The 11395-nt window shown below is 34.8% G+C and overlaps 1 protein-coding gene across 5 annotated transcripts; it reads right to left on the bottom strand.

Moving 5' to 3' along the window:
• Positions 1-228: 228 nt before the first annotated feature.
• Positions 229-9486, bottom strand: LOC133678573 (zinc finger protein BRUTUS). Of its 5 annotated transcripts, XM_062100929.1 has the most exons (15): positions 9055-9485; positions 8472-8681; positions 7331-7525; positions 6876-7243; positions 6181-6409; positions 5685-5853; positions 5398-5589; positions 4363-5274; positions 4056-4224; positions 3673-3894; positions 3457-3594; positions 2060-2294; positions 1884-1943; positions 960-1031; positions 229-449 (listed from the first exon to the last, which is right to left on the bottom strand). In XM_062100929.1, the coding sequence occupies exons 1-15, from the start codon at positions 9343-9345 to the stop codon at positions 309-311; spliced, it is 3603 nt and encodes a 1200-aa protein (XP_061956913.1). In that variant the 5' UTR covers positions 9346-9485; the 3' UTR covers positions 229-308. The 5 variants fall into 5 exon arrangements, with proteins under 5 accessions (XP_061956913.1, XP_061956912.1, XP_061956915.1 ...); XM_062100928.1 differs by having other exon boundaries at positions 4363-5589; XM_062100931.1 differs by lacking the exon at positions 2060-2294 and having other exon boundaries at positions 4363-5589; positions 9055-9486.
• Between the last annotated feature and the right edge of the window lie 1909 nt (positions 9487-11395).

The following is an 11395-nucleotide window of genomic DNA, read 5'->3' as shown; positions in this document are numbered from 1 at the left end:
TGCTCTGTTTCTTCTACCCTCAGCTGCGCTCACCGATTAACTAAAAGTTATAAAATAACCCTTTTACCCCCTACCGGCCAAATGTTTTTGTTACAAGAGGCAAAACCGTAATCCATAGTACCACCGAGTCTAGAGCTACAGTGATTGGCCATGTTGATTTCACCATTCCCTTTTAGTTTATTTTGTTGGCAAATTTCTCTATTTTGTTATGTTATTTGGCAAGGGGAATAAATAAATAAAAATGATTGATTAGCCATAAACGTATATACAGACTTGAGCATAGACCTCTTTGTTTAGGAAATGAGTTGTCAGAGACGAGTGGTGCAGTTGGGATGGGTCACCTCATTCTTGATTACCCGGGTGTTATAAGACCCACAGAATCCACACTTATGATATAACCAGTGGAATTGTGCAGACCCCTTTTGATCACAATCATTGCACAGTATATCCTGCATTAAAATATGAGCATCAGAGGTCTCAACGTGGAGTATAATCAAGAAGATAAACAACCACTTCTGAATGAGACTTGTGATAATTAAACAACGATGGCTAGATTTTAATTTGTCCAAGTAACGCAGCACAAGTTGAATGCTTTCAGTCAGTTTTAATCTCAGTAAAAGCCGCGATCCCCTCGGGAATTAAGAAAAACCCATTTCTTCTTTCATGGAAAAAGGAAATTTCACCGGAAAACTTGCACGCTTGTGAGAAATCCAGCAGAGGAAAAGGCGAAGAGATTTCAAGTTTGTGTGGATAGGGTATGAACACATAATTCTGGGAACCCATTCAAATCTAAAGCGAATTCTTTTTGTTTTTTGGATCGATAAAAGAAGATTGAAAGAAATAGCTCTGTAAACTATAATTGAGATATTTTCTTGTTTCACTAGAAATAAATGCTACTTTACGATGACTTTCACTAGAATGCAAAGTACCGGAGAGATCAATTGTAGAGGCAGGTGTACCTGACAACGATCCCTGTATTCCTCTGGCAGCTCCTCGGCAGCCAACAACGCATCAAGCATGCCAAAATAAACCTGGGTGGGTTTACAATAATTGTTATAATAACATAACGATGCTTCACGCATTTCATAGCCAAGTAAACAGAAAGACTCCGATGACAAAATTTTGTGCCTATCATTATATTAATGATTCAGTAGAATTTAACAAATAATGCTGATGAGATGTATGGAGAGGATAGACTTTGTAGTTCTATTGCGCTTGGATGAAATCCATCAAAACAATTATGATACCTGAACCACAAGAAAGTTCATATAAACTAGTCAACTGTGTATTAGATCTTTCTTGTTGCCCAAGGGAATGAAGTTCACGTTTTAATGGGTATTATCGAATGTGCAAAAGATCCTCGATTACCTTGAGAATTTTATTGTTTAGAAGGGAATTTATCCTAACGATGAATTTCTGTTCTAACAGTGAAGAATGTTTCCTTGAGGATAGGAAGAACCGAAGAAGCTGTCCAACCTTTTCCTTCAATCAGCAAGAGCACGAGGAAACCGCAAATGGCAGTCATTCCAGTGGTCCCCATAAAGCCATTGGAAAAGATAAATCAAACTGAAAACTGAAAATTCTAGTCTTCTTGGTATCAAAAGAATAAACCACCAATAAGCATCCTAGAAAAGCTAGATAAATTCTGTAAAATATATAATTACGGGTAGGGGAAATCCAATTCTCGACAAGTAACAATACTTGTTTGTTTATCCCCAATTTCTAAACCTTCCTCTCTAGGTAAAAGGCATTCTAGTTCAACTGATCATCAATTTCACTGTCATCTCCTCAAGTGCCCCTGGTGAGATGCAAACTATATTACAATGAACAAGGTAATGCACATCTCTGACGACAGCAACTATAACAAGAAATTGTTCTCTTACCGCCATATCTCCCAAGGATTTGCAGCATATTGGACAAGTATAGTGACTGCAAGTATATGCCTACAGAACATGAGATGGAGGAGAAAAATAAGCCACCGTTCTGAAATGCACGAATCAAGATAAATGAAGAAAAACAGAAGAAACATGGACTGAAAACAAGAGAGAGTATACAAAACCTGAAAGCATGAGGAATGCATATAATGGCCACAAGGTAAAGCTCTGACTGTTGCACTTGATGTGAATAAAAAATCACAGCAAATGGGGCAGTTAGTTTCTAAACCTTTCTCCAGGCACTTGTGGTTCACTAACTTAATCCCCAGACAACAGTTGCAAGTCATGCAATGAAAGAAATCAATACCAAGACCCTTCCCAACACGGCATAAATTGCAAAATGGGCAATGATATACACTCCTGAAGTCAGAAATACATTCATGGCAAAAGTAAAATGACTAACAAAACCATAATAGAAACAAAAGCTAACATAGAAATGTTCAATAATAAGATGGTTGTCATTCAAAAGCAAACTAACCAGCTCAATTTTAGTTTTCAAGAAATTCTACAGAGTAAGGAGTTGCTTATATCAACTTGAAATGCCATTGTAAATTCAAGACTTTTAGAGGAAATAGAACCTACTTTTGAGCAATGCAAATATGTTCTGTCCATCAATATTTGATATCACACAGTTTCCCCATATGTATTTCTTAATTTAGTGAACTCGACAAGTCATGAGGAATGAGCTTCATGATTACATCGAAATCATATAGCAAGTTTTTTATTTTTTTTCTATTTTTTCCAGTTAGACTAGGCAATACCAGTTCTCTGTCCCTAGACTTCTTGAAATGTCATTTCAATTCCATCAAGGAATGGTACACCGATCCTCCCTAATCTGACTTCTTATCACAGTATGATTATTAATTTCTTATTCAATTTGGCCTGTCAGGACAAATGGATGGCTTTAGCATGTGATGCCCAGCAAGTAAAGCATGTCAGCGCCAACACTGATGCACAAAGTGCAAAATTTATGGTTTGTGGCACCTGATTGATGCCAATGTCAGTTAGAAGCAGAAAACTACAAGTTTCAACACATAGGCTGCTGAAGTTAACTACCCATCATAATAATTCAGTATTCAAATGATTAATTAGGATAGACAAAGATAATGCAAATATTTGCTATACAAATATTTAGAGTGACCTATATCTATTTAAGTGGCAAGTGGCATTCTAGGAATTTAAGATGGAACTCTTTTTTGGGCCATATATATATATATATATATATATATATATATATATATATATATATATATTCAAGTAGATGTGAACTCCAGTTACAGCAGATGAATTTAATATGCCCAAGGTTCTTTAGTTTCTTCCCACATATCCAAGCAATAAATAACCATCACAAAAGAAATCAAGCTGTTTCTGGACCAGGGAAAAGGACCTCTATCTATTCATGTTATTTGATCATTCTCAAGCCAAAGCAACATTAAAATAATAAAACAAGTTTTAAATGCTTTCTATTCATTGAATCTAATGAGTTTGACAATTGATTGATAGAGAAGTTAGAATCGCATACCTTTCATCATCAAAAAACTTGCATATGTTGCAATAATATTTCGCCATTGAAAGACCATTGCATGTTGGTGTTGCACAGATTTGCCCTACTGGTTGGACCTTCAGGCAGCGCATGCACATCATTTCCAATGTTGCTTTTCTACAGTGATTGAACAAAACATCATACATTCAGAATTCACTTGAAACCTGAAATGCTACGAATCATATCAAGCCTTACCTGTCCATCGTGTGATCACTAACTTTGTCATGGCAAAATCTGCAAGCAAACAGTTTACCACAGCAAGAAGCACGAAGTTTACAGTTTCTCTTGTAGTGTTCACACCCATATACTTGTTTTTCAGGGTCTCGAAATGTTGGGAAGCATCCCATTACATCAGCAGCAGTAGAATTTTCCCCTGCAGTTTCTTGAGGTGACTTTTGTTGAGCAGCTATCCAGCGGCTAGAACAAAACCATTTACATAACAGTAGAATTCATGATCAGGAAAGTAAGGCCTTCTTTAAGAAAGATCAAAAAAGAGCTAGCAACTAAATAAATCCAAGCATGTGCTAATGTATCAGATTGGAGAAAAATAAAGCATATCATAATCACCAGAAAATAACCTTGTTAGAAGATTTTGAACAAGATATGATTTTCTCCTAGGATCAAGAGTCGAGTCCCTATAAACCTTTCTAATCTCAGATTCAAGCTCATTTTGATTCATGCGGAAGATATCTTTCCACCCAGGTTTAAACAGATCACTTTGGTCTAAACTTTCTTGAAACTCTCTGCCTGTAATACGAAAAGCTGTAATTAGTGAAATACTCATCACTAGCCTGCAACCAATCATGCCCTTGCTAAAAAAATTCAAATAAACATGACATTGCACAGTATTTCAAGCAAAACCAAAATCTCTTATGCATGAGATACCTTCTTCTTTATAAATTGTATCTCCTGATGGTTCAGTCTGCACAAGTGATGCTGAAGTTTCTTTCCAGCATTCATTAAGCCACTCATTAAACATTGTGTTTCTTGTTGCCTGTTTCCATGTGTCCATCATTTTATTTTGTTCATCTTGAGTCAGGGCAGAAGTAACCCAAGGCAACATAGATTGCAGTACTTCAGCCCCCGTGGTCCCAATTATGCAACCAACTAACCTGTCTTGCTCCTGAATTGAAAAATGCCTGTCAAACAATGGCCACAACTCAAGCTCTTCTCTATTAATATGTTGATCTAAAGTAACTCTTATAGATTTGCACATCCATTGAATCTTGGTGGCTAGCTCATTATACTTTCCCATATAATCATCGAGATGGCCAATAGAATGCTCCAGAGTACTTCCTGATGGGTCCTCCATCACTTGAAACTTTTGCAAATTTTCATGAAGGTGTGAAAGCTCAGAAAGGACAAATGAAATGTCTTCAAATAATTCTTCCTCCTGCTTATGGTCTAGTGTATAAGAATGGCTAACATTATGAAGTGCCTCTTTAGACTCTAATGCTGGAAAAACAATTTCATCCTCAGCATTGCTATGAGCTCTGTATAAGCCCCATAATAGACGGAATCTTCCAATGAACTGCTGAAGAAATGCCTCATCGCAATCACTGAGGTTTCCAGATTCGACATCAAGATACTCTAAGTCTTTGCTTATGGCTTTATGAAATTTAAAAATAGTATCTATCGGTCGTTCTGTATACCCCAAATCAGAAGAGACCATATCTGCTTCCCAGACAAAAAGACTGGAGTTAAGGGCTGGAGCAGAGGATTTGACAGATAAAGATCGCAAAGACTTGGTGGTGGAAAGAGAAGTCAATCCCAGATTTTTGCTGTTTACTCCCAAACCTGGGACACAACAAGACCTATCAGAACAAGTTGGTTCATGGGCATCCAGAATCTCTATGGGGTTGCAGATATTGCTATTTTTGCAAGATCCTGAGATGTTTCTTTTTTGTGGCCTTTTGATACCTTCACTGATTGAAACAGGACTATCCTTTGAACAAAAGGCACACAAACGCGCACAGCATGATGGAACAAATTTTTCCTCAATATCAGCAGGACAGCAACGAATTACACTTGAAGACAAGCACACACCTTGGCTACGACCCTTGCATGCCCAACCAGTAAAAAGAGTTACAAGAGCTGTGTCTACTGCTGGAGCTGAACCAAAGTGACTCATTAGAATTGTGTATGTAATAGTGATTTTTTAATAGAAAGTATTCATAATGTGGCTACAAGAAGCATAATATAGGAACCTGCTGATTGCATATTTTTTAGGAAATTCCTGGCCTCATGTTCTGTTAATAACCCCACCAGCCATGGCAAGACCCGCTCAATCACTTTCAAAGGCATCATGCACAAGCTCTGGTATAAAAGTTCCTTCTGTTTTCTGAAGCTAAAGTGCTTACGGGCAAGTGGGAGAACCTAGACATGCAAGGAGCTTAGCATACAGAATTGAAGAATCAAAAGGGGATGTCTGGCGCTAAAGTTTTCTAGTCATGCAACACCACTGACTTGTCCTTAAAAGACCAGAGTGTCTAATACAATCTTTCTAAGACCCAGGTGATATATTTTATGTTTTAACTTCCTCAAGCACCTCCATACATTATCAAGCCCTCCAACTCCCATGACTGGCTCCTTTTGACAAGACACAGTGATGCTAGTTCAGTATTACTGGAAAATTGATGCATGACTTGGTGAAAATGCCAAACATCCCTTGAAAGAAATATTTTCTAAACAAGGAAAGCTAACCTGTATTTCCTCATTGTGGAAGTGCCTTTGTATAGTTTCTATTATTTGATCAGCATGCGAGCATAGCTTTGCATAAAAATCAGCTACAGAGTTAGAGCTTGCACCTGCACTTTGAATGCTTTCAATTAAACATCTGAACTCGTTAAATTGATTTTCTTCTTCTGCATGCTCTTTTGAAAATGAAAATTCTCCACCTACAGCAGGAAATATGACTTTGTCCTCAGCAATACTGTAATCAGAAAAGGAAAAATGTTTCAGACAGAGAGTTCAATCACAACTAAGATTTACAAGACATTTTAAAAGTTCAAAATTGGCATGTTGAACATTTGAAAATACAGTATGGTGCCCAACAGATCCATGTCAAAACAGAATAATTGCATGCATGTTGTTCTGCTTCTGGGCCTTTTCCAGGAGTCTTTCAGATACACCATCATCATGTAACAGCATCCATGTGGCAGATGAAAATTTTATAAAAGCCTAGCCAAGCTTATTTCTGCATATTTTGAACTGTGAAGATAAACATTATTCTAAGAATAATGAAGCACTACAATATCTCCCAATTATGTGAGGAAAAAATAATTCTAGATCATAAAATGGGTATGACAAATTTAAGAAGTTAAGAAAAGGCAAAAAGAAAAAGGTGGGAAATAAATATCTCTTTGGCTGCAAAGTTAAACAATAGAAAGGAAAAATACCTGTGGAAGATGCAAACTTCAGCAATGAATTGCAGCCGCTCATCAAATGCTGATAAATTAGTAAAATCTCCAGAGCTTTGTATCTTCTTAGCCTCGTCAGCTATTTCATTTAACTCCCTCTTAATAGCATTATGCCAAAGAAGAATTTCATCTATTGGATGTGTTTCCATGGTATCAGAATCCTCATTACTTGGCTCCAAATATTTCCTTTTCCCAGTCTTGGATTTCTTACAGGTACATTTTTCTTTATCCAGTTCCAAAATTAACATGCTAGTAGGAGAATCCTTCTGGCTTAAAACCTCATGATTATCTACATAACTTTCAACTGCATCTGTGCTCTTCTTCCCTTCCATCCAGGTGAAAATAACCTATTTTGAGAAACCATTTTAATCAACCACACATTCTGTGCATAATATATCCAACATGGGGGAAAATGATGGATGAAAAGTGCTTGCCTGTTGCAGAAGCTTTTCCTTTGGAATTATCATGCTTAGGCACTTGAGCATGTCTTGGTATTCAACTGGTGAAATAGAGGATGAAAGCCAGGGCAGAAACTCAGCCAACATGTTAACAGGAATGCTGCATATAAACTGCCAGATTAGAGATGCCTGCTCTTCGACTGAGAACTTCTCAATAAGCAAGGGAAAAACCTGACATATCAAAGATTGAAATGACTAAAATAGATATTTGCAACATTCTTATGTCTGGAATAAATAATTGTTAAAACCTATGTACTGTGCTGTAACCTATCCAAAGGCGTTCTCTGCTCCAACTATCAATTCCTTCCTACTAAAAGGCCATCTGTTTTGCCTTTATGGCATTTCAATGACATGGTAAATTAAGCTATCTGGAAGAGAAATGATCTCACCTTTCTTTGAAGAGATTTCATATTCACAACATGCTACCAGATTGGCAAGAATCATATATGATAATTCAGTTCCACTCATTGATGCACAAGGATCCACAAGAAAGACAAGTGGATGCATTACTTTCTATACAAGATCAAACTGTCACACACATTATATGAAAATTGTTACCTATATGAAACTTTCCTCCTTTCATGTAACAGTTACATCCATGCTCTGACACATTATATGGCAGTTGCATGCCTATTCTATTTCTCAAATGGTTTCATTGTATTGTAACGACGAGAAATCGAAACCATACATGAAATGTGGACAAAGAGACTCCTAGCATCAAGTCAAATGGCTAGAATGTAAACTAGAGAAGCATAAGGCAATTCAGGAGATTATCCAAAACAATAGAATAGCATCCTTTGATTTGAGATAGAGAAAATTTATAAAGATTGAGTTCTGAACCTATAATTGACAGCATTTTTCAACTAAAGAGCTAGAGCTGAATTAAACCTATATATATATATATATAGTCGAAATTTAGGTAATGAGTCCCTCAGCTGAAAAAAAAAAAGGTCATGACATCTTAAAAATGCTTCTCTAATGTATTAATTACAACATTATTTTTTCAACATGCAAGTTATATCTACTCATCAATTACATGCCTTATCTCATAAATAAAGAGTTATCTCATTGAACTGTGTAGACGGAAAGTAAATAAACGGCAACAACGAAACCTCACCTGCTGCTCTTCCTTGGCCATATGCTGACTAAGTGATGTCTGAAGGACGCCGGTACAGGATGCTAACTCACGTGGAAAACTTTCATCATTTTGAGTGTAAGAATTTAGAAGCTCAAATAATTGATCGAAAAGATTGCTTTCACCCTTGTGTTCTAATGAATACGAGTTTGCCACATTCTTCACACGATTATCAAGAGCTGGAAAGATGACCTGCAAAACAAAATCAATATCTTTTTCTTTATTTTTTTATATAACCACTACAGAGTAAGTTTTCCAAAAAAAATGAAGTTATTATCCTTATAACAATTATTTACACACACACACACACACACACAGTACTTTCTTTAAATCATAATTAATTACTATACCTGCAAACAAAAACATTAAACAGTTATTATTAAAAAAATCATAGGATATATAAAAAAGCAAAAAAGAAAAAGGCAAAAATTAAATTAATACTCTTACTCTGCTCTCTCTTTCTTATTTTAAAACATAAAATAATCCTCCAAACAGAAAACAAAATAACTGTAAACACAAACAAAACGAAACAAAAATTGAAAAGAAAGATTCAGAAAAGGCAGACCTCATCTTCAGCATTAGAGTGATACTTATAAACCAAGCGGAGAAACCGGTAACGTTGAAAGAACGGTTTAATCTCCACAGTCTGATGACCGGTAGCAAAAGCCAGGGTTAATAGGTGAAGCGTGTCAAGCTCATTCCGAATCGCCTTATGAAAGTACAAAAATATCAAAATCGGCGACTTCGTGTCTTCTTCTTCGCTTTCTAAACCACCTTTCGAATCCACTCTCTTCGCCGATTTTGACAAAACTACTCCCTCTCCACACTGCTGTATTTCCGGTAACGACGTCGCCATTTTCGAAAATCACCCTCTCCGCTCACATAAAAAAATAAATTAAATAATATTTTAAATCTTTGTTTGGCAGTTAGTTTTGCTTTGTTTTTTTTCTGTGTGTCTGTTTTGTTCGTGGAGATATGGCTAATAAGGGAGCTTGCTGATAAGGGAGGTAGGTTTATATAGTTGGATTGGTGCCACGTGGAAGACCAGTTGACACGGTGGATAGTGACGTAAGCAGGGTTAGTATTTTTTAATGGTTACACCTGAGGGAAAGATATGGCACGTGAGGAAGGGTGAGATGCTACGCTTTACTGTAGACGGTCAGAATTTGAAAGAAAAGTTCAAACATAGCAGCTCGAGGAGTGGAGTCCTGACTCCTGACTCCTGACTCCTGACTCCTGAGTGAGTTCTGACCTGTGTAGCTGTTGTGGCGTGTAAAATTAAACCACTCCAAAAGTTAAAACATATCACTTGCCCGCGGCTCCTATCAAATATTTTTAATATAAAAACACTCAAGTATTGATAATGTATTTTTTAATAAAAAAAAGTTAAGAAATTAATTTTTAACATATTTTAAAAATATATTAATATCATGAAATATTGGATTAATTCAGATTAATATGTTAAACTCGTAATTCAAGTCATAAAATTCTAATAACTCCATAAAAAATAAATTAAAATAAATTATAAATTTAATTCTTAATCAATTTAATAGTGAATAATAAAATTAAAAAAATAATTAAAAAAAATAAAAGGATTAGAAAAATTCAAGTTAACTTATCAAATTTGTGACTCAATACATGCTCCCCACTTAGGTTTAATAACTTTTTTTATGAAATAATTTTTTATTTAATTATACAACAAAAAATAGACACTTGTAAAATTAAGTACTAACCACATATCAGGACAGTCTTTCAAGACCACAATAATTTCAAAATAAACAAACTGAAATAGATCATAAAGATCAATTCAAAATCAATCAAATATTAAAAGATAAAATTAAAAAAAAATACATTCATAAAAAAAATTAAAAAAAAATACATTCATAAAAAAAATTAAAAAAAATTAATGTTAAGAATAAAATTGAAAAAATCAAAGAATAGAAAAAGAAGAAAAACAACAACCTAAAAATATTAATAACAAATTTGAAAAACATTTTTCAATAAAGAAAAGTTATAGCGAAGATATTTTATACAAAACAAAGACTCATTTGTCAATAGATTTTTTTACCTCAAAAAACTATATAAATCTAAATAAATTTATTTATAGCTTTAAATAATAATAAAAAAATCAATAGAAAAATCAACCCAAATCAAACAACTTCTTATATCTACTCTATTAAGCCGGTAAAGGTTAAAGAACACTTTAATGAAATTTTTCTCATCAAATTTATTGATATTATGATCAATTTTTAAATGTTTAGATAAATATTTCTCTCTTCTACATGAATCTATGATAATTTTTTTATCTCAAATAATAAATGAAAAATAAGAAAATAAAAGTTCTTAACCAAGAGTGAGTTTTCAGAAATTATAGATATTAAAAATGCATTAATTGAAAACTTGGAAGGCCAAAGTTAACTTTTGTGTTAAATTTGGAAGATATATATCACTATATATAGTATTTATGACATCCAAAAATAGACAGGAATTATTATAGTATTTGTTTGATTTGGAAGATATATCACTATATACGTATTAATGGGGAGACGTTGAAGGTTGGTGGCAATTAGGAGGGGCACATGGTATACGTGCGTGGAGCGTGTCATGTAGCGGTCGCCACTTGACCAGCCCGCGCTCTCACAAGCCTTCACCTCTTTTTATTTGTTAGGAAGGTCGCTATTATTCACAGGTCATACCTTATTGATAATTAAAGGTTTTTATGGACTAATTTGCCCTTCAAGACAGGTTTTTACCAAATAAATATTCATAGTTAAGTGCATGTATAATTAATGGTCTTCACTTTGAGATTTTAGTTTTGTATTTTTATTCTATTTCTATCGAATAATATATATTAAAATGCTTTGAAAGTTCATACTAAGATCGGTTTTCTGTTTGGTATTGTAGAC

This window comes from Populus nigra, chromosome 18, assembly GCF_951802175.1.
Source record: "Populus nigra chromosome 18, ddPopNigr1.1, whole genome shotgun sequence".
Classification (NCBI taxonomy): Eukaryota; Viridiplantae; Streptophyta; class Magnoliopsida; order Malpighiales; family Salicaceae; genus Populus; species Populus nigra.
Note: the sequence above shows the minus strand (reverse complement) of the source record. Positions and strands in the feature narration are given on the sequence as shown.

Excerpts from the sequence above, each read along its gene's own strand:
- LOC133678573 (XM_062100928.1), bottom strand. The coding sequence starts at position 9,345 with ATGGCGACGTCGTTACCGGAAATACAGCAGTGTGGAGAGGGAGTAGTT. Across the intron at positions 4,225-4,362 it reads TACAATTTATAAAGAAGAAG|GCAGAGAGTTTCAAGAAAGT; the intron begins GTATCTCATGCA and ends TTCGTATTACAG. Across the intron at positions 1,944-2,059 it reads TGCATTCCTCATGCTTTCAG|GCATATACTTGCAGTCACTA; the intron begins GTTTTGTATACT and ends CATGTTCTGTAG.